We start from the raw sequence: 23,914 nt of genomic DNA, 5'->3' as shown, positions 1-23,914 counted from the left end.
TCTGCCTTAGAATTTTGAGTGAAAAACATGGATCACAGGTGTAGCCAGACTGGTCGGGAGGGTTGCATGACACATTTATTACCATATCATTTAACACTTTGTAAGTGTGTTCTAGCCACCTCATTGAGCACCAATGAAGAGAAAATAATAACCTTGCAAAACAACTTTCAGCCTTCCAAATAAAAATGAAAAATTAATATTTTAAAATATCAGTTCTTTTTAACAGAGCATAAAAACAAGTCTCCCAAACAGCGTAAGTAATTTCTACTGACTTGTGCAAGGTTTAGCCAGTTAGAGTCACACGTAGAAAGAAGTCCTTTCAATCTGAACCAAAATTACTAGGTGTTCTGCTTTTTTTTGGATCTGAGGATATAGAGGAGTTCCTCTTTGTTTCTGAAAATTAAGGAGATGATTTTTATTTGAAAAGAATAGCATTTTCTAAACAAATCTTTCATTCAAAACTTTTCAAATTCTTACGATTTTCACTTCTTGAAGAATGTAATAGCTAACTACAGTGTGACGATAGCTACACGGTTGGATATTTCTCAGTCGTTCATTGCAAAGCTCCACTGAACGCCAGTGTGGCTTTGCTGGATAGAGCAGTGTGTATAATTAATCCATAGGTGGTAATTTTAACATTATGGTATTTAGTTTACAAACACTGTAATTAAGGTTATGCACGTGCTTTCTTATTACATATAATTACAAACTTTTAATCTAGGTTTCTATTTTGTAAAAGTTCGATTTTAATTAAAATCTGAAGGAAAATCGATTCCTATGGTTGAGCAAGCCATTTTCAGTTCTGCGGAGAAGTAGCGTTCAATAAGCCTTTTTTCTCAGGATTGTTCTGAAGTATAGATTTGGATGTATAAATTACATACCTGTGCCTGATAGGTCAGCAAACTAATTTTGAATGGAAGCTTAAATTGGAGGAGGGTGAGGATTGGTAGATTTAATACTGAGAAACATTTTGGTGCAGCTACAGAGATGCTACTTCCTAGTACCGTCCTTTGTCCTGAAAGGGGCGCCTTCCACTCAGTGGTATCCACAGTCCTCCTGGAATTAAAAATCTTCCTCATTTCGCCTGGCCGGTGTGGCTCAGTGTTTGAATGTTGACCCATGCACCAAGAGGTTGCTTGTTTGATTCCTGGTCAGGGCACATGCCCAGGTTGTGGGCCCCATTCCCAGTGGGGGGCGTGCAGGAGGTGGCCAATCAATGTTCTCTCTCATCGGTGTTTCTGTCTCTCTCCCTCTTCCTTCCTCTCTCTCTAAAATCAAAGAAAAAATATCTTTTAAAAAAAAGAAGAATCTTCCTCATTTGAATACCCTAAAACTACAAGCTTGATATTTTTTATATGGATTTAGACTGAGATCTCCACATCAATAATGAAGAGTTTGTTGCCTTCATGGGCTTTCTTACCAACACCACTGTTAGAGAACCTAGTTACTTCTGTGTTCTAGTTTTTCAGGATGCTCTCCCAGCCCCCATCCCTCCTCAGCCCCACAGTTTTTTTGTTTATAGTGCAGCAGGCTTTGATATGACCTAAAAAAGGTTATTTTACATTGTTTGCATTGAAAAATAGTTTAACTTTTAAAACTGGAAATTAATGCCCTTTAGTAGTAAGATAGTTTGGGTAATTTTTTTTTTTTGTAATTGTCCTTTTTATTGAGTATTAGAATTAATCAAATGTTGGCTTTACTCAATTAATTTTCCAGTTTTCATTTATTTTCTCTCTCTAAGTCTATACTTTTATTTTTTGCCCTAATCTAATCAACATTTATATTATATTTTTGCAGTTTATTATTTTTAAAATTTCTAAATCCTTCATTCTCTGTTCTTTTTTATTTCATGCATGCCATATAGTCGCTTCTCTCTGGTCATTGTAATGATATCTCTTTTCCATTGTAATGATATCTCTTGTCTTGCTCCTTGATTTTTTTCCTAGACTACTGTTTTCTTTCCTTTTTTTTTTTTTTTTTGGTGGTTTTTATTTGTTGTATTCTTTACTATTCATATAGGAAACTTACCTCAAGTACTTGATGATCTTCATCAATGAATATATTCAAACGTGAGAAGGACACACCACTAGGTTCTGCTTGGAAAGTATCTTTAGGAATTGTGATCACATGGGTTTCTAAGGTCTTCATTGCAAAGGTCTGTGAAATGCCAGCTCTTCGTATGTATCTGAGGCTGTTCCGTTATTATCAGCACACCTGGCTCCCAGACTCTGTGGAAAATCAGCTTGTGTCAGGGTGTCGGATGTTCCCACGTCTCTCATCCAGTACATCAGTGCCACATGTCCTCAGGTTAGAATTTCAGACTCTAAAATGCTTATTTGGTCCAACTTTTCTGGAGGGTAGACCTTCATCTTGTGTAGAGTTGGGAGAGAAGAATATATCTTCCCTTAAATGTGAGCAGAAGACCTGAGAGTACAGTTATTCAAATCTGTAATGATCGTCCAGCTTTTTGTTCCCATCTTCTTACTCCTGAAATTCCTGAGACTTTCCTGAGTTCCGCAGCCCTGGTCAGTTTCTCTCTCCCTGACATCTCCTCTTTGAATACAGACATTTATTATTTTCAATGTAATATTATATTTTTATATTTGACTTTAAAAAATTGTAAAGCACAGTTCATATTAAATTAATTTCTTAATACTCTGGTAATTACAATATTGACAAACACAGTTTTAAAAAAATGAGCATATCAGTGTTTCTTGCTGAGTAATGATTAGTACTTATAATTATCTATATTTCCTGGTTTGTTGTATGGCTTGTGGGGAAAAAAGATCTCACATTTATCTCAGAAACTCTCTAATTCAATGTGCACATTTAACGGAAATTTTAAATATAAATTGAAGCTTGAAAACATGGCAGTTTTATCAATAAGACCCAGAATAATGAAAATCACTGTATATGGATACAGTATAAGTTTGCATATATTCTATAATATATAGAAATAAGAAGAGATAGTCAATAGACTATGATGTAAGTGGTGCCAATTAAAATTATTCAATATGGCATCTCTACCTATTGGTGGGTAATTTTACATTGCATAAGAGAATCTATTAGAATCCCCACAAAATTAAATATACTCAGATCATTTTGGGGAAACATACTATTTGATGTTCACCTCAAAATTTTATTATTCATAAATCCACTAATTATGCAATAGGTTTTAATGTATTCAATAGTTCCTGGATTCTTCATTGGTAATTGGGGAGTACATTGTATATGTACAGTGTTATGTCTATAAACACAGTATATAATAATATAGGGCAGATATCTTTCTGTTAAATTTTCAATTAGCTTTGGTAATGAAAAGATACAGGTAGAGCTTCTTTTAAAGTTATTGCCTATAAATATTTCTTCCATGGTGATTATTGAGTATGAAACATGTTTGTTTTTGTTAGTGCATTTAAAATACAAAGTAAAACAATAAACATGAGAAGTATAATTTGACCAAAGTTAGAGTAAGCCCATACAAATATTTGTTCCAAGATGTTTTGCCATATAAATGTTACCTAAGTTGTGACTTTCCTAATTTGTGGGGAATTTTTTATATGTGTCATTAAAAATAATGAAAGAAATGATTGATATATTTTGTTACTTAAAAACTTTGTTTTATTATTTTAATTTATTCTTGGTATGATTTTTAAATTAAATTATTGAGGTAACATTGTTAATAGTGTTATATAAGTTATAAAGTATATATTTTATTCTTTGGAAATGCACATCAGAAGATGTCCTTGAAGAAATATGACGTGATCACACTTTGAGGTCTTTCTGTCTCCCCTGACCCCCAACCACACACACATGCTTCATTCTAACTATAAAAATGAATTTCCTCTTTTCCCTGTTATATTTATTTTCTTATTTCCTGTATTCTTAAAACACATATTACTGTGTATTTTCTTTTGTTTGATAATATATTAGCAGGGCATTTTTTTTTATTGTTGACACTATTACAGATGTCCCCCATCCCCTCTCGCCTTTGCCACCTGCACCCAGTCCTCACACCACCTTCCCTGCCCTTCACCACACTGTTGTCTGTGTCCTAGGCTATGCACATGTATTCTCTGGCTAATCTCTTCACCTGTCACCCAATCACCCTCATCCTTATCTCCTCTGACATTTGTCAGTCTGTTTCCTGTTTCCATGCCTATGGTTCTATTTTGTTTGTCAGTTTATTTTGTTTATTAGATTTCACATATTACTGAGATCACATGGTATTTGTCTTTCTCTGATTGGTTGATTTCTCTTAGCATAGTATTCTCCAGGTTCATCTATGCTGTCGCAAAGGGTAGGAGTTCCTTCTTTTTAACAGACAAGTAGTATTCCATTGTGTAAATGTAACACAGCATTTTTCTCCACTCATCTACTGATGGGCACTTGGGCTGTTTCCAGATTTGGCTATTGTAAATAGCACTGCTATGAACATAAGGGTGTAATATTCTTTATGATTTGTGTTTCAGGATTCTTAAGATGTATTTCTAGAAGTGCAGGAATTTTTTAATAAACAATGAGGAAAGGATTCATGTGGTTCAATAACATAAACCTATGGTAATTAGTACATATTTGAAATGCTAACATATATCGATTCTCAAAAAGCTTCTGTGGCTACCAATTATGATGAAATGGTTCTAAAAGGAATTTTTCTGTTTGTTTGAGTTTTAAATAATCAATGAGACATAGCCCTTTCTATTGTAGTATTAATGGATATTTTTGTGGGAGAATCTATAGTTTTTCTATAGTTCCCTAATAGCTGAAAGTATTGTAACATCATTTCAAATTTTACTTTAAGGGTTTTATTTCAGTGTTTCTTTTAACCCATGATATTTGTATAGTTGTTTGCGAGAAACTGGATTTCCCTCCATCATATTATTATATTTAACTTTTAGAAACAATTTAATGACTGTTTAAAGTTAGCTCTAAACTACTATAGATTTAAAAATCTTACTAAGTTCCAATGCCACTTAAAAATTATCTACAGGGAAAATTTTTTGTGATTACACTGCTTCAAGAACAAATGTGCCTGAAGAAAGTTGCTATCATTTCTAAATCCTTCTATTTCACATGGTAAAAGAGAAATTCATATAAAAATCATCAGGCTGTGTTAAACACAACTTCAGGAAACTCTTCTGAACATCATAGGAAGGGGAAAAGTAATGCACACTAATTTCAGATTTTCCGTGAAAGGAAATTTGTTCTAATTTGCATGAAGTGGAAAGAGTTGTGTATGCTAAAATTCAAAACAAGTATCGTGGACTGTTTCCACTCTGCCCATAAAAGGAAACAGAGCTAAATTAGAAATTTATATGTAATTTAAATCTTAATGAATTTAAACTGTGTAGATCAAAGTATACAGGAAACTAAGCTAAGAGAAAATTGACTGAAATAAACCCTAAGTAAAATTACTTGTCTGCTGGAAGCTTCCCCACATTCTCTCAAGATGAAGACACAAATTCATGCATAATTCTGTAGTCAGCCTGGTCTCCGCTATAATGATCAAGAAAGCTTCTAGACAAATATATATATTTTTAAATTTTTCAGTAAAATTAATCAGCTTTTCTATACATCTGTAATTTTGAAACAGACAAATAGTATACGGAAATGAAATAAATTTATATAGGAAAGATATTTTGTGAGTAGTAAGAAAAGAAACATGAATATTTCATGAGTGTCTTATAGGAACTTAATTCACAAGAGGATGAAAGTGTTCACAGTTCCCAGAAACTTAAAAAAAAAAAATAGAGACTATCGCTCTGCCCAAGCTGGCGTCCTTCTGGACATCAGAGACCTTAATATTCAGAGTAAATATGATCTTTGCTAGAATATGGAATATCAATTCTTCCTGACTAGTGAAGAAGCACTGTGAGCTGCCCATTAGGGCCATATTCAGAGTGAATTTAACTGATAGGGAATTTGGGAAGACCTATTTAAATATTATACTCCTAAGTTTTAAGAATTCATACTCAACACCTCTCACTATATGAAGCAATATTTCATTTGGGATTGTCAAATCTCATTATTGTCAACCTTGTATATTTTTTATTGTAGTATATAAATTTGCTCAACGTCTAAAGCGGCGTGTAGAGGTCTTTATAGACCGCGTGGCTCGGGACTCTTTCATGAGGCACGTTTCAGTGAGCTCCACGGGCGGCCCTGGCACAGTGCTCCAGAGACTGGTGGCACTCTGGGCCTCACCTTTTATATCAGGTGTGGGCCCTGGAGACAACGGTTTTGATTTTTCTCGCTGTACCTATCCCATGTGTCCCTTCTTTCTCTCTCTATCAAGGTCTGATTAACATTTTACACTAATAATGCCCTGCTTTGATTGTGTCACTGCTCCTTTAAAAAAATCACTGTTGTCCGGCTGGTGTGGCTCAGTGACTGAGTGTCGACCCATGCGGCAAGAGGTCACAGGTTTGATTCCCAGTCAGGGCATGTGCCCAGGTTGTGGGCCAAATCCCCGGGGGGGGGGGAGGGGCATGCAGGAGGCAGCCAGTGGATGTTCTCTCTCATCAGTGTTTCTATATCTCTCCCTCTCCCTTCCTCTCTCTCTAAAATCAATAAAGGAAGAAAAAACTCACTCTTGTACATACATAGCAGTGAGAGCTAAAGTAGGACTCATATTCCAGGATGTTTGAAAGACCAGCCGTTAGTGTACATAAAGGCAAACTGGAAAACATTTCCATTTCTCTGACCAAATGACATAAATTAGGATTTAAATAATCACATTTAATGGCTGATTGACAATACTCTAAGCGGGTCTATGCATATATACTAGGCGGGGTGAAAACAGGTTTACAATTTTGAGTACTCAAAATACAGTTTATTTTTATATTATTTCTATTAATTATTGTATTATTTCCCGTTTGACAACTGCCCCACCCTGTATGTATATATAGTATGTGTTTGTGTATTTCTGTGTGCCTCAGGCGTCTTAGTACCTAGCCTTTCTGTCCTCCCCCTTCTCATAAACAAACACGTGGCCCATCGGAGCAGATTCACTCCCTGTGCCGACCACGCCTTGCACTCCTCATGACCAGGTCTGAGTGTGCGTTACCCCGTCCATTTTTTTTATCCATTCTTTGTGGCCCAACATGAATTCAAGTTTCTCTGTGAGGGTTCATTTTATTATTTTTAGTAGAAATATTTTTACATGTCTTTGTAACTCTATGATTTTTGGTACAAGTCTTTTTACATCTCTTTGTAACTCTGTAGTTCCAAAAGAACGGGTCACAGTAGTTACGCCAGCCTCTCACATGTGTACTGAGACATGAGTCGCATCTCTGCATCCTGACTGCACATCTGAGAGACTGTGCACTGTAGTGTATGAACCTTTGACTCTTCTCCATCACCTGAGATAAATGAATCCGTACTTAATTACTGTTTGTTTACACTCAAGTAAAAGTATATAGGGATTAAATATGTCAAACATCTGTAAATTATCACCATTTCTGAGCTAAATTAAATCAAGTAAGTTGGTTGTTTTCTTCTTTCTTTGGAGTTTCCAGAAAAATTCCACACCCTTCCTGGGAACTAACGCTATGTAATTAGTTGTGCTATAAAACCTGATTCTATTGTGTACGAATAAACTTTCACCACCTCCTACGATTTTTAAATAATTCTATGGTAGTGTATTTCAGAATTCTCAGGCTAGGCACGGGTAGAAATGGGGACAGCAGCTTCTTCTCCTCTGACAGCATCGTAATTACTCCTCCTTGTCCCCCACTCTTTCTCTTTCTTTTTTTCCTCAATAATTTTTCATTATAATTTTTAATGTAGAATTGTTCAGGTGAGTATACTCAGTTTGTATGAAGTATTCATAGAAAATGAATGATAAACACTGGTATTTAACCATAGAATTACCTGTCCCAGAAGTTAAATTCTCCAAAAAACATATGTTCAAATACTCCAAGAAAAGATAATTTAATACTTTTCAAAACAGCAGTATAAAAATATAATATAAGCCCTGGCCAGTTTGGCTCAGCAGTTAGAGCATCAACCTGCGGTCCAGAGAGACCAGCGTTTGGTTCCTGCTAGGGGCATGTACCTCAGTTGCAGTTTGTCCCTGGCCCTGGTTGGTCGTGTGGGTGGCAGCCACTCGATGTGTCCCTTTCACGTCGATATTTCTCTTTTATAAAATATTCAAAATATTACCTAAAGATAATTTTTTTCATTTTTTTAAGGATAAGCAGTATTAAACAATAAGAAAGGAACATATATGTTCCCAAATATCTAGAGAAAGTATAATGTCTCTATGTCCTGAATTTTATTGAAAAATAACAAGCCATTGATGAGAACTAATGGAGATGTCTAGGTTAATTACAGAAAATTATGACCACTCCAGGAGAAATTTTAGGTACTAATATGAGTTTTCCTAAGATAGTAGTATAAGTTTCTTGAAAATAGAGAGAAAAAAACCTTAAAATAATGGGGCGGGGGGATTTTCCCAAGTTGCATTTGGTGTGTTGGTTCCGAATCTTATGTACATGCTAAGCAAATCTCTGGGCTGTTTGTACGGTTTGGTGTTTTGCATAAAAGAACATAAATGTTGGAGCAAGACCAGTTTATTCCTCATTATTTGGAAATGTGGCTTCAAATCTTAAATGAGATACATAAAGTAAACTGTTTTATTTAGTATTTAAAAAAAAATAAAATGGCAGAATAGATTGGCCAGAATTTACAATAGTCAGAAGTGACTGGTAAATGTGTCTCTTCTACAGTGAGAGGCTTAAGAATCAGAACTGTTTATAATCCTTACCTATAGTTTCACATGACTTTGCTAACAATCTCTCATCATTGCATGTTGGCTATGATTATAATGTGCTCCTGTAAACAATAAGAAATATTCCTGAATCGTATCCATCTTATAGTGCTAGGAATTTATTAAGATCGTCAGTATGGATTTATATTATTCCTTCTAACAATAACCCCGAAACACATAATTAAGTAAAATATTCTAAGAGGTTGTATTCCCCAGTAGCTTAAATTAAATCTTAAAAGGTATTTACCGTATCATCTTTCTTATTAGTTTATCATTTTAATTTTTGTATGTATTGAATGTTTTGGGGGGAAAATAAATTTTTCTTACATACAGGTTTATGAAGATTATTTAAATTCCTTTTTTATAGAAGGTTTTCTCTACTTTGGTTTTATAGGACAGGATACAGCTGTGGGACAATGTAAAGCTTTAATACTAAGAGAATCTATTCAAATCCAACCTTTACTTCTTATTAGTTGATTTTTCTGAGCCTCCGCATATTTACAATTTTTAAAAATGAATGCAGACAAACTGTGCTAGTCTAAGAATTAAATGAAATACCATCAATTTGGATTTTCACAGTGTATTTTCCCCACAAACATAAAGTTTTACTTGAAGAAGTAAAACGTGCTTTAAGTTAACTTGGCAACTAAACAATAGAGTCAATAAGTGATAAAGGATAACCGTACGTTTTGTTATGTGTCCTCTTTGAGTCAATTTCTTAAAAGTGGTGTTTGGCGCATTTTTAAATGTCAATTTAAAAACTCTTTGTTGAATTCTTTAATTTCTTTATCAATCACAGTGTACGTTCAATATTGTTTTGTTAGTTTCAGGCGTATGGCATTGTGGTTATGTTATCACTGGAAGTGGAGTTCTTGGAGTGCTGTGAGGAAGTGAATTTCTTGAGGCCCCTACAGAAGGATGGGATTTTGCAGAAAGCTTTATTGATGATGTTAAATTAAAAGGGTTCCCCTCCAAGGTCCCATTTTAGTTCATCTCACCACGGAAGAAGTCCAATCTTGTCTTCAGTAGGGCCAGAATTAAGGCCACTGCCCAGAATTAGTTCCATATTAAAGTCCAGTCCAGTCCAGCATCTGGATAGCTTGGTTTGTGGTCCCAGCTACAGTCCATTGCATTCTTAAGGCCACATGGCTATGGACAGAGAACAGGCATGTGCACCGTGCACCCATGAATGCAGGTCATGGAGCAAGAAAGAGCAAGAGAGAACAAGAGTGATGGAACTCTTTGTCTGGGGATTTTAACCAGGAGCTTCTTCAAACTAACCAGTTAACTTTTCAAGATTTCAAGTGCTTGATGGAGTCCATCCCCTAGCCAATCCATTGTTTCCCAGGCTAGACTGACTTCTACTGTGCATGTGCCTATTTTCCCCATCTCTCCCAACAATCCGTTATAGGATTAGGGCAGAGGGGGTATTAATCCCTTTGGAGGTACAATGCTGTGTGAAATTGTAGCTTTCTGGTGAAGCTTCCTAAGTGACCATGTTTATAATGTCTGACTTCCCTTTGCTTTCTTTTCTTTTATTAATATTATTAACTAGCTAATTATAATAATAACATTCCCCACTAGAGGACATGAGCCTTGTTATCTTACAAGGGTAAATGGGTGAAGGTCTCATCTTCTATAACTGTTTCTTGCTATTAAAGGGACATAGTCCTCCCTATCCCAAGAATCAGAGATTCCTCCTCGCTTCCAAAGGAAGAAAAGAGAAAAAGGGGAAAGGGATTAGACATGCAGGGAAGAGGGATTTTTGCAAAGTCAAGCTCATCCTGTTGTCCCTGGCATTTGCGATGTCCAGCAGATGGGATTGTCTAGAGCAGTGGTTCTCAACCTTCCTAGTGCCCTGACCCTCTAATACAGTTTCTCACGTTGTCTGTGGGCGTGTCTGCATGTGAGCGGACCTGCCTGGAGACGGACAGAGGAGCCGTGACTCGGTTCCTGAGACCATCAGAAATATGTGTTTTCCGATGGTCTTAGGCGACCCCTGTGAAAGGGTTGTTTGACCCCCAAAGGGGTTGCGACCCACAGGTTGAGAACTGCTGGTCTAGAGGATGGCTCTGCAGGACAAGCTGGCATTCTTGTATTCTAGAGGTGACAAATTTGACAAGACAGTTCAAAGGCATAGTCCAAAAGTGAAGAGAATCATAGCCACCAAAGGTTTGGGAAGAGCTAAAAACCACGTTGCAGAGTGAGGGACTAACTTTACAGTGTCCCAGGTTAGTTTGGGGGGTGGATTCCCTGGAGGAAAGTGTGTCATACCTGTCAGAAGCCCTTCCACCCAGGATATTTATATTATATTAGGCTAAGGGGAATATTCTAAGATTTCCACCCTGAAGAACTATGGGCCTTTTCTGTCTGAGCCATTTGGGCAGAAAGAGGAAAGCTGATAGACCACCCTGTACTTCATCAACTCAAGCATTTAGACCTGACAAGTCAATCCAGTTAAACCGTTGAGTCTCATGTCAGGAGACAGTGGTGCAGATGGGTTTCTAAAGTGAGGACTAAGCTGATTAAACAGGCAATCAGGTAAATAAGGTCATAGGCATACACCCTATGAAAACAGAAGGAACAAATCACAAAAGTTAATACAGCAAAGCATAAAGCAGTTGAAGAGACTTCCATATGCAAAGCTTTTGTTGGAATGAATGCAAGCAGTGACAATTTGATAGATTTTTCAAATTTGTTGCAGTTTGAACATCTTTGGTGATGTCATCAGGCTCTGAGGTAAACACAGACACAGCCTTGTAAAAAAAATGTAGTTCCCAATAATTTATAATCCAAATATGGGGGAAAATATTACCTTGGAGAGTTGAAGACAACTAGAAAAATTCAGGAACCCATTCAGCCCACAAGTGAAAGACAAAACTTTGAAGAGAGTTAACTGTACTGGAGTCCAATATTTACAACTGGATATTGTGATTTCCTCTGAAATACAACTTTTATCCCTAATATCATCCAAATTTTTTATTAAAGAGACTGCATTAAGTCCATCTTTAATTTGGCCTGATTATTTGTATAAACACAAGAATAGCAGTTGATCGAGTTAATTACAAAGGCTTTTTTGAATTTTCTTTGCTGTAATCTTACAAGTAGTTTTTAGATTGAGCTTTAGTCATCCCCTCAGGGCAAAGAAACCAAGAAGGTGCCATCAGGCATTGCCTGCAATACCTATAGGTTTGGGTAAATTCCTAAAGTCCCTAAGGTTCCCCAAAATGTCTTGAGGTTCCTTGCCTGCCACCTTACAGTAAAGCAACCTTCCTTCCTTACCTGGAGAGATTACCATGAACTATGTGACCAAGCAAGATACCAGTGGCTTTTATTAGCTTTGAAAGTCAATCTCAGTTCCTTAAGGCTTGCAGGTGACATTTCTGAATCCTAGCATGTCTCTTTTAGCCATTGGAGTCAAAGTCTTGATTAATAAAACCACACAGTTTCCCATTGTGGTTTTATTGGATTTATGCAAAGAAATGTATTGTCATGATTTATTCATTAAGACTTGCTACATCTGGAGGGATCAGGTAGGGAGAAAAATATTTGAATAGAGCTAATGAAAATATCTAGGTTAACTATAGAAACAAATGACCTCTAAGACGATTTTAAAGTGCTATTATGAATTTTCTCTTAAGTGAAGACTTTTTAAAATAAAAATATATGAGTTGCTTAGGAAACAATTTTGATGGAACTGTGATGTTTTTAAATCAAGATTCTGAAATAGAGAATATATTTCAAAGGAAAGCTATTTTATTTCCAGGGACATTAGGTACTTCCTGTGTAAAATATTATTCAGTTAAAACTTACTTATTAATTTTTTTGTTTGTTCATTTTTGTGCATAGTTATACTCATCATGAAAAAGAACATAAAAATAGTACAATAAAGAAAAAAGTAATGCATGTACAGAAATAATAAGCTGTGATCTTAAAATAGTGCCATCAACATATTATTTCGAGTCTGGCTAGTGTGGCTCAGTGGTTGAGCATCAACCCATGCACCAAGAGGTCACTGGTTCAATTCCCAGTCAAAACACATGCCCAGGTTGTGGGCCCAATCCCCAGTGGGGGGCATGCAGGAGGCAGTCAAACAATGTTCTCTCTCATAGCTGTTTCTATCTCTATCTTCCTCTTCCTTCCTCTCTCTCTAAAATCAATTAAGGAAAAAAAAATTCAAAAAGAACAGATTGTTTTGAGTAAAAAACCCCACAAAAATAATACATAATCATTTTATTAATTTTTTCTATTGTTCGTCAAATGTATAGTCATATGAACAATTTGTTACAATGAATCTATTCATAAATATTGCCTATATCAAATTATATATCACAAATTATATATTAGGTTTCATAAAGATCTCTCAAGTACATATAAACAGATGAGATCATATTGTTTTGCAACTAATTCAATCTTGAAACGATGTAATTTGCGAAACAGGAAATTTAAATTTTTAAAAGTAAATGAAAGAATTGCTGGAGAAGATCACATATACATAAACTTAAGAAAGCTTAAAGACACTTTAATGAGTAAAGAAATTCTCCCTTGAGTTATTCTTATGATGTCAAAATATTAAAAAGTTCTACATTATAGATTAAAGAGGAAAAAAAAAGAAACATTGTTATTCAAGCCTGTTACAAACTCCTGTAGAAGAGAGCCAGAGAATTATTTTCTCTAATTAAAAAAAGTGGGGTGGGGGGCTTCTTTTGTTTAGAAAACAAAAGCTAGTCTTTGCTGAGAAACATAAGGGACTTCGCTGTATTTTCAGATCTATCTGAGATTAACAGCAAGTGTAATTTTGAATGATTAGTTCCGCTCTAGCAAAGCTTTGTGATTTCTCATAGCTATCTAGCATGTTTCACAGATCTTGACAACTTGAACAGTTACATTTTATGTCAGTGAGACAGCAATTCTACAGCCAGGGAGCCCTTATCTGCTTACACTGAAGGTGGGCAAACCCCATGGAGAGACCCAGAGTTTAAGGGAGCAAAGGGAGCATCGCTAAATTTAATCTCATATTAGAATTTCGCTGAACCTAATTAGTTTGCAAATATGTAATTTACTTGACTCCACGGGTCGTAAATATTTTGTACCCTCTGCTTCTCTTGACAACCAAAGGAAAGGGATTTACAATACATTGTTTGAACAAACAAAAATGTATTTGTTCAGCTTCTTTTCATAAAATCTGATTGCTTGCTTAAAGGCAAAATGCAACTCCTTTCTTTTCTCTCTAATGTGATCATTTTCATACTTGTACAATGATGTTTAAAGCTCACTTCTTCCTGTCATTTGCCATGTTAATGTCATTAGTTTAATGTATTTCAATATTTTGCTGTATTTTTTAAATTTGTAGCCAAGTGACAAAATCATTTATGAAACTCAGTTGTATTTAAATATATTAAATACATTTAAATTAGTGAGGGAAATTAGATTCTTTATAAAACCTACCCCTGTTGCCATGTGAAAGAAAAATTCATGCTTCCTCATAATTTTCAGAAGAATTGCATTATGATTCTAAAATCATACTGACTGAACATAACTATGAAATCCCTTCATTTATGCCATCTGTTCTTAGAAAACGTTCAGTAGTCTGTAATCTAGATCTCCTTTCGCCTAGTGTTTGATTTTGAGTTTCTAATAAATTCTGGGGAAAGAGCCCATCCCACACCCCAGCTGGTGGTTCTGTGGTTCTATTGTACGGGCACAGGTGAGGAAGGAAAATCTTCCATTTACTAAGTTCATAATTTGAGGTGTGACTTATAGAACACACAGCCTTCGTGTTTCCAGTGGTGGTTTGCCCTCAGTCCCTCCCTTGAGTATTCAGAAACCCTCTGTTTGGTAATAAGCCAGTAAATTATGGGTGATTTAATGTATACACACTCTCAGTTAAAAATGGCAAGTCAAATGACCAATCTGGGCTTTACCTCCCTGAATCTCTTTTCTTTCTCTCTCTTAAGTTGGTCTCAATTTATAGACTTCTGTGTCACATAATAATCTTTATGTTCTTACAATGTTAATAGGCCTCATAATAAGGGTTATTATACCAAAAGCTTTGGAATTAATACTGAAAAACAAACTGACTTCTTGTATATAAACTTTGGGAAGCTGGCATCGGTGGGTTTACATTTCGCCACGCGCCTGTGGAAGGTTCTGGGCCTCCGCTCATCGGCTGTACTGGGAGCTGTAGCCCCGCGGGGGAGCCCCTGCAGCGATGCTTTTATTCTCTTCGGACCTCTGCTCCTCAGACCACCCTGCTGTGAAACCAAGCCAGTCAGCCGGGGAGTCTTGACCCGAGAACAGAAATGTATGAGGAAACATAGGGAAAAGCAGTTCTGAATTAATTACAACACAATTTAAGAAACAGGTTTGCCCTTGGCAAGAAAGAGGTAGGAGGCGCAGAAAGCCACTCGGAACCCCTGTGAAATGTCAGAGGAAGAGGCTTGCTGACTGAGTCAGAAAGAGCTTGTAGTAGAAATACTCCAATTTCAAGTAAAATATAAAGTTGCTTTTTTTTTTTCTTAATTTGGGGGGAGGGCCTGTTATTGTTTTACATGTTTAATCTAAGTAAATAACTTCACGTTCCCCTGATTTGATATGTTCTGATACTTTGATAGCTCTGTTGTTTATTGATTTTTACCTAAAAGATAAAGTGTGATTTGCAGACTTGATTTCTAAAGAATGTTATTTACAATTAAAATTGTGTGCTTTGGTCTGGCTGGTGTGGCTCAGAGGTTGAGTATTGACCCCATGCACCAAGAGTTCGCTGGTTCGATTCCCAGTCAAGGCACATGCCCAGGTTGTGGGCCTGATCCCCAGTGGGGCGTATGCAGGAGGTGGCCAATCGATGTTCTCTCTCATTGATGTTTCTGTCTCTCTCTCCCTCTCATTTCTTCTCTATCTAAAATCAATGAAGGAAAAAAATTTTTTTAATTGTGTGCTTTGAATTCTATTGCTTTTCTTGCTTAATTATATGAAGAAAAGCAATTGCATATACGCATTACCAACTGCATGATCTTAAATTATGGTAGCAGCTGCATCTTTAGATTATAGAAAATGGGGGAGCATCAGATACGAAAGTTGTCTGCAGCAGATCAAGTGCCTACAGCAGTCTCATATATATATTCTTGTGTAGCCCACTTTCTATATAGACTACCTGTGTAAATGTTAATAATTATAAGTATATATCACTAAGACTAGTTTTTTTTTTTTTTTTTTTTTTTTTTGCAAGGAAATACACAGTATTTTGCCCTTAAACATAAAGAGAAAGATGAAAAATGCATTATTCTGCATTATCTCATCATCTGCAGATAAGGTCCTCATTTGTGTAGATAATGATACATACTGGTTTTTATTTCACAGACCCCTGATTTCTTCATTTTTTAAAAAAATTTTTCAATTACAGTTGACAATCAGTATTACATTAGATTTAGGTGTACGGTGTAGTGCATAAACATTTATATAACTTACGAAGTGATCACCCCAATAAGTCTGGTACCCACCTGGCATCATACATAGTTTTGTCTATACTGTCTTTCAACTTTTGTAATACTTTGGTTTCTGTGAAATTTAATAAAAGTGTCATTATTTAGAAGTTGAGAGATCAACTCAGACTTGGATTTCAGTCAGTAGTGGAATCCGGCCCAGGGCCACATGGACCCTTTCATGATCTAAAGCATGTGTCACTACAGTGTCTTATTACAAAGGCTCTTACAAAGTTTATTAGTTCTTGCATGAGTCTTTGTTAGGACCCCCTGCTGCACCAAGTCACTCCTGTAAGGGTACAGAGGATAATCAAACCCCAACTGCTCCAGGACACCCTGTTGAGCGTTAACTGCTCCACAGCAATGTTGATAGTCCAAGAGTCTAATCATTTTTATTATAAGTCCTGAAGAACAGTTATACATTTATAAAGCTTTAGTGTCTGCAGGAAATTAGGCCTAGTTCACTCTGGCTTTAAATTTCTTATATTAATTAACGAACTGAATTGATAAAATATGATACATTTTACTGATTTAAATTTTTATTGAATGTATTGAGGTGACATTGGTTAATATAAGTATTTCGGTGTCAGATGTACATTTCTGTAATACATTATCTGCATATGTGTGTTTACCGCCCAAAGCCAAGACTCCTTCCATCACCATTTACCCCCCTTTACACTCTTCTGCCTCCCCTGACCCTAAGGAAATCTTACCTTTGTAACAACAAGGATGGGCCCGGAGAGTATTTTGTGAAATGAAATAAGCCAATCAGAGAAAGACAAACAGCATATGATTTCACTTATACCGTGTGTGGAATCTAGTGAACAAAATAAACAAACATAATAGAAGCAGACTCATAGAGACAGAAAACACTCATAGCTGTCAGGGGACAGGGCTTGGGGGCTGGGTGAAAAGGTGAAAGGATTAAGCAAAAAAAAAAATATACATATATATATATATATACCTTCCTTCAGAGAGAAAGATTCTGTTCAAGGTCAGTGTAACAAGGAATTCAAGAGTTTAATATATATATGAATATTAAACTCTTGAATTCCTTGTTACACTGACCTTGAACAGAATCTTTCTCTCTGAAGGAAGGTAGGATTCCAACTTCTTAGCACTTTAGCTGCCTCTTAGTTTGTGTTCTTCCTTTCATAACATTTATGGACAAATCCATTTGTACACTAACCTCCCCAGTGTAGCTGTACTTATTTTCTTGTGCTGCTATTATTTATATTTGCATTGACTCAAGTTCACCAACCAACTGGGTTTGGGTTTCCTGAGAAAGTTCACAGATTGTTACCCTGTCAGATATACTTGAATTCAGAACTTGGTTTTTCCATTTATTCTTACAACTTCTAATCAGTTGGGTTTCCCTCCACTAACTCTAACACCATGTGTTTTCATCTAAGGCTTAGGCAAGGCAACGCACTCTCTCAAAGCAAGTTCACTTTGTTCTTACTACGGTAGAAAAACTGAGAAAGACAAATGTAAATTTTGCCAATTGGTAATTCATTTTTTTGCAGATTTTAGGACATCTGAATTGGATTAAATAAAATCTGGTTGATATCTGGACTATGTATTTTCATTACTACTATTTATCTGGTATATATGATAAAATACAGCAGGTACATGTAAAAAATATATCTATATATAATTTTCACATATTTCAAATTCTGAATTTTATACAAAGGAACATCTATCTACACATTGTATCCAATAACTTTATTATCTATACTTCAATAAGTAATTCAATGGAAATAAATAATTATAATAAAAATATAAACACAACAGATTATAAATATCAGGGAAAATAATGGAAAAAAGGAAAGGAAGTATCAAAACAAATTCCTTAAGTTTGTCCATGTAGAATAGAATTAAATATATTATCTAGCAAATGTATATTATGATATAATTTATGATCAGAAATATGTTAATAAATTATATTGGAATGTTATTGAATGTATACAATCTTGAGTCATGATTCATATAAAAAGTAGCCCATCACCTATGACCCTCATTCCCTATAGTTCAATATTTTATGATTGATTTTGTCTTCTTTATGGATGGATCATTTGACTTGAAGTTATTATATAAACCAGGAGTAACTTCCTTTTTCTTGTTCATCATGACATAGCCATTTTACTAGTTAATTTTTGCTCTGCTTGGCAAATGCATGAAGGATAGAGGCAAGAATGAGGTTTTGTTAGCTTCATCAGAGGAATTTGTAAAGATGTAAAGTTTTGAATTCTGCAACTGTATACAAAATTCTCTGGCGAGTTAAAGGGTAGACATGGCCCAGGAGATGTTTCTAACAACCTTGGTGTCCTTGCGCTTCTTCAGATCCCTTCTTCTCCTTGTGCCACATGAATCCAGGTCTGGTACAGTGTTGCAGACATTCAGAGAAAAACAAAACGTGATAATCTTCAAACTAGCATTAAAATAATTTGATTTGTCCTGACTGGTTTGGCTCCACAGTTAGAGTGCTGCCCTTAGACCAAAGGGTTGTGGTTTCAATTCCTGACAAGGGCACGTACCTGGGTTGTAGGTTTGATCCCTGGCTCTGGGAAACCAATCAATGTGTCTCTCTCACACTGATGCCTCTCTCTCTCTCCCTCCTCCCCTTCCACTCTGTCTAAAAATAAATGGAAAAATATCCTCAGTTGAAGATTAACTAAAAAAGTACAAAACAAAAAAATAAAATAGTAAACATTGCCCTTAAAACATAATAATTTCATTTGATTGGACATTATTGAATAAATGGATTACTTTTGCTGTTGAGTCAAGTTTGTGACATTTCCTGTAGATGACTGAAACCCCCATCACAGAGGCCAGAGTCCCCTATAATGAACTCCAATTCTCCATGAAATTCCATGGAAAATCATTATGAATAGACAAGATATTTGGGATGCGTACTGTAAATATGTTTTATTTAAATCATTCTTACTTCTTGAGTATTAAAAAGGTGAAAGAAGGAATTTTACTTTCTGCTCGGTGAGTATAAGCATCGCATAAGAAGCTATCAGGTTTTTTATTTGAAAGTTATTGCATTGAGTCAGAAAGCTAAGATAAAAGGTGAAGAATAGACTTTTCCCCAATCATTCTCTTCTTAGATCTATTTCCTATCCTTTTCAGTGTTTCACGGAAAGATTTACAGCGAAATGTTGTATTCAGCTTTGCAAGAGGTTGATTTGTGTACTTATGAAAATACATTAATCATTGGCCCATATGTTTTCCTTCTAGCAATGGTGGTTTTGAGCAATTTGGAACCAAACACAACTTACGAAATCAGGGTTGCAGCTGTGAATGGAAAGGGGCAAGGGGACTACAGTAAAATAGAAATCTTCCAAACATTACCAGTTCGTAAGTACCACTCTCTGTTTGTCACTGTTCCCTGGGTATTAAAATGCAAGGAGACTTTTCAGCACTTGGGGGAAGTGAATCATGTCTCTGTTGAAATCGTTTCAGAATATGGTGGCGTCTGAGATTTGTAAAAATAAATAACTTTGCTCGGGAGCGAGGCAAAAAAGAAAAGATGAACTGCGATATACACAGTAAAATTGCTCTCAGGAAGTTGTCCCGATCAGAAGGTGTCCTACTTATTCGTAGTCTGATGAATCATATCGTAGTGCTCAGCCTATATTCCGTGAGGAAGTAGAAGAGGGTGCGCAGCATGTCCAATATTCTGTCCTTTTGATGTGGCATGACTATTGTCTTTATCCCATGAGTTACAGATATAGGCCTGAAATGTGAGAAAAATGCACCATTACATTAATCCATCGCAATGGTGACCGCGGAAAAATAGCTGCTGTGGCCTTGTTCTCATTACTATCCTGTTGTGGGTGTTACGCATCAACTGAGTTTATATGAAGTTAAGAGAAATTTAAAATGACTTACATTTTTTAAATGTTGAATAAATTGGTTTAAAATATGAGGAAAATGAGTGTGACTAAAGAAAAGCAGTTATAAAATCCATGCGTAACCCTATCTCCTATACACATGTATTAAGCCAACCCGTTCACCGCATAAATTACAGTATCTCAATTTGTGACAGATTCTTGCTGTTTATCTGAAAATCGGTGGGATGTGTTCCTTTTCCTCCGTTCCCAGCCTTGTGTGTAGTTTCTCATTATTTTTTCACCAGCAGGACTGCAAATACGTCTTGATTTGTAATTCTGTCTCCAGATTAAAATGAGCCTAGAGTGACTTCACAAAAATTTAAACACCTGTGTCTTCTCTACTTGTCATCCTCAACAACACCATGCTTTACCTTCCCACTTCCCATCCACACCCCCCTTCGCCCGTCTGCACCCCCACACCCCCACTCTTAGCCGCCGCAGTGCTTTCTGCGTTGACAGAGTGGCCTTCGCTCACACGGCCTCCGATGACAGCGTGCTCACTCTACTGAGACCTTGGCTAACCACGCCCACCTTCATTTCCTTCTTCACTTAGGCACACTGACTTTTATTCTCTCATAGAATGCTTATGTAGGTGTGTCAGCCCTAACATCTCCCTATGACTCTCTCCTTTCTCCCCCTTTCCCTTTAAAATGACAACACTTCTAATCTCTTGGTGTACATTTCTTAACTTGCAACCTCTGCCCTAGACATTGAGCATGTTGAGGGTAGGGATATTGTGGTTTTTTTTTTTATAATAATAAAGAAGTATTTAAACTGTTTCTCAAGATTTTTTTTTTGACATTTAAATGAGATAATATATACGTAGTACTTAATATGTCATAAGTAACCATTAATACTTCTAGATTATTATTTATATTATTATTACCATTGCATGTACATTTTGTTATAATTTGCTAATAGAAACCATTATTTTAATCAGTTTCTCTCTGACACAGTTTACCCTTGTTCTGAACTTTATTTTCTTTTCAAAGGAAGCAGAAATTATAATGGAATCACAAATTTGGCATAAATTTTTGAACTATATATTTTAAAACATCCATTACCAAAAATACAATTTCTGCTTTATAATTATTATTTTAAAATGCTACCATTAAAATATTATTACAATAATATTAAACAAACTTATACTCTTCAACATGTAAATTCTAAGATTTAATTTAGAAATGCTCTTAAACCACCTAAATATAACATAATTTTATAATATTTAGATTTTCACAGAGTATCTTACTAAATATTTATAAAAAAATTATTGCACTGGTCTGGCCAGTGTGGCTCAGTGGTTGAGCGTTGACCCATGCACCAAGAGGTTGCCAGTTTGATTCTGGTCAGGAGACACGCCCAGGTTGTGGGCCTGATCCCCACTGAGGGGCATGCAGGAGGCGGCCAATCAATGTTCTCTGTCATTAATGTTTCTATCTCTCTCTCCCTCTCACTTCCTCTCTCTATAAAATCAATAAGGAAAAAAATTTTTTAAATTATTACACTGATTTTTACAGAAGTCTTATTCGTTAATCAAAAACACATGGTTCATTGTACATGTCATGTCATGATATGTACATGGTAATGTAATTAGCTTGCATGAACAATCACTGTACAGTTCCTCTGTTCATTGTGTTTATGTATGGCTGTACCGTATGAGACGATTTTACGATTTACTGGTGTGCCAACATACCCAATGGTCGGTCATATTTCTTTAATGACCTTCTTCCTCACAGATAAACTACCCACTTGCTTAAGGCTTTATACACCATATTAGAAGTAAACATCACTTGCTGAAAGCTTAGCTCAGGTTGTCCAGGTTCGGAGGTGAACAGCCCTCTCCACCCCATTCCTCTTTGCTTGTCTGCTGGGCATTCCTCTCAGTAGACCCGATGTTCCAGGTCTTTGGAACCCTGAAACCTGAAGCACGTCCTTGACTTCTTGTCTAGGATTGCCACATTTGTATTCACATCCACAGCCATGGGGTCCGGAGAGGGAAGCGGCAGAAGCCAGTGTGTGCCCAGGTGGTCCATCAGGGACACGCAGCAGAGAACCCCCGTTTTTAGTTGCTAAGCAGTGATGTCATTCTTCACATAAAACCCTCTTACACTTCAGTGGGTCTCTGTTCATATTTGAAGTATTATAAGCATCTATGGGATAGCTCATCTCCATGACAAGAATAATATCATCTACAAGTATATTCTTGATGCTAGAAGAAAAAAAATGATATTGAAATACAGGTGTATAGATTAGATAATACAAAATTTCTTTATTCACACTGTAGTTAAAAAAAAAAAAACTGCTCATGAAAGAAACAACTAATTGCTAAGCAATTATATTTTCTGGTAGAGATAGATACTATATAGTTTGATGCCTTCATATGTTTATATTAACAACTGTTTACATAATGTTTACAAACTACATTTACATGAACAAAATAAATAGGATTATAGGCCACTAATAAAAGGATCATGTTTTACACGTGTAGAATGCAGCTCTGTTCTCAGGGCATTCTGTCGTCAATGTAAACAATGTGTTTGGGTCCTGGGCCCTCAGTTCTGGCATAATACCTCTGCATTATGACTGTCACTGTTTCTTGAATGTAGAGAAAAAGGATCAGAGGTTCAATCACAACAAAGAGCAAATAACAAATGTTAAATCCAGGAATATCATGTATTTTTATTATATGACATTGTCGTTTTTATTAAAACACAGTTTCTCTGGGTATCTGCGGTGTGTACAAATATCAGGAATGTTGTCTTGCATGTTTAGGTGAACCAAGTCCTCCGTCCATCCACGGGCAGCCAAGCAGTGGGAAGAGCTTTAAACTCAGTATCACCAAACAGGATGATGGAGGGGCCCCTATTTTGGAATACATTGTGAAATACAGAAGTGTAAGTACCCCATTTATTGTCATTTTGTACAAAGTGTTCTCAAATTGCATTAAATTTGCATTGAGTTCATAGACTTAGCAGGAGTGAATGCCTATTAAATAATTGATAAAAATGGCACTCATAGGAATTTAAATGATAATTTTCCATTGCTAATGTTCATCATTATAAATTATAAATATGTTTGCTAGTTCTTGTTAAAATCTAAACATAAGTCATCAAAATAATCCCATGACTTTCATCTTGTGATTTGTACAGATTTTTTAGTTGAGACACCATTTTTCCTGTTTTCTGACAAGTTAGCACAATATTTTCACCCTGCGTTCCAGTTGGCTTTGGTAACTGTAGTTAAACTCTCTTCTCAGTTCTAGTTATTGTAGGTAAGATTATTAGCAAACCACAAATCACACCTTAAGTAAATTATTTCAATCAGAATTTAACAAAGAATGACCACATTGAACTTGAGGAAGTAAAAGTTTTTGTTTTGTTTTGATTTTAAGTTTAAATAGCCCAAGCTAATCTGAGGCTTCAGAGAGCTAAGAGCTGCCTAGGAACTTTTTATGTCTAAGGGCTGAAGATGTCCACTGACAGCCACGTGATGGAGTGGCCGATGGGCTTTGCCTCTTTGCCTTTAGATGAAAATGAATCCAAAGGCCGCCAAAGTGATTTCTCCTGACAGTCTTACCATAAGTACCACTGGGTTTGTGTCTACTGAGGAATACGTTAAAAATGAAAGATGGAAATTAAGTTTTGTAAGATGTATTTACTGTTTATAATTATCCTCATAATACAGTGACTACTTCAAATATGTGTTGACTGAACCTTTACTAACAGTTGCCAAGTGTATTCTATTTTAGCAAATGACATTTAAAG

General features: G+C 35.9%; 1 protein-coding gene across 1 annotated transcript in view; it reads left to right on the top strand.

Annotated features, from left to right (window-relative positions):
* Nucleotides 1-23,914, top strand: part of NCAM2 (neural cell adhesion molecule 2) — a 184,721-nt gene that overhangs the window by 116,622 nt on the left and 44,185 nt on the right. The window contains exons 15-16 of the mRNA XM_036243644.1: nucleotides 19,495-19,614; nucleotides 22,923-23,044. Coding sequence (XP_036099537.1) covers nucleotides 19,495-19,614; nucleotides 22,923-23,044 — 242 coding nt within the window. The remainder of the gene's footprint in view (nucleotides 1-19,494; nucleotides 19,615-22,922; nucleotides 23,045-23,914) is intronic.

Source organism: Molossus molossus, unplaced genomic scaffold, assembly GCF_014108415.1.
Source record: "Molossus molossus isolate mMolMol1 unplaced genomic scaffold, mMolMol1.p scaffold_m16_p_5, whole genome shotgun sequence".
Taxonomy (NCBI): domain Eukaryota; kingdom Metazoa; phylum Chordata; class Mammalia; order Chiroptera; family Molossidae; genus Molossus; species Molossus molossus.
Note: the sequence above shows the minus strand (reverse complement) of the source record. Positions and strands in the feature narration are given on the sequence as shown.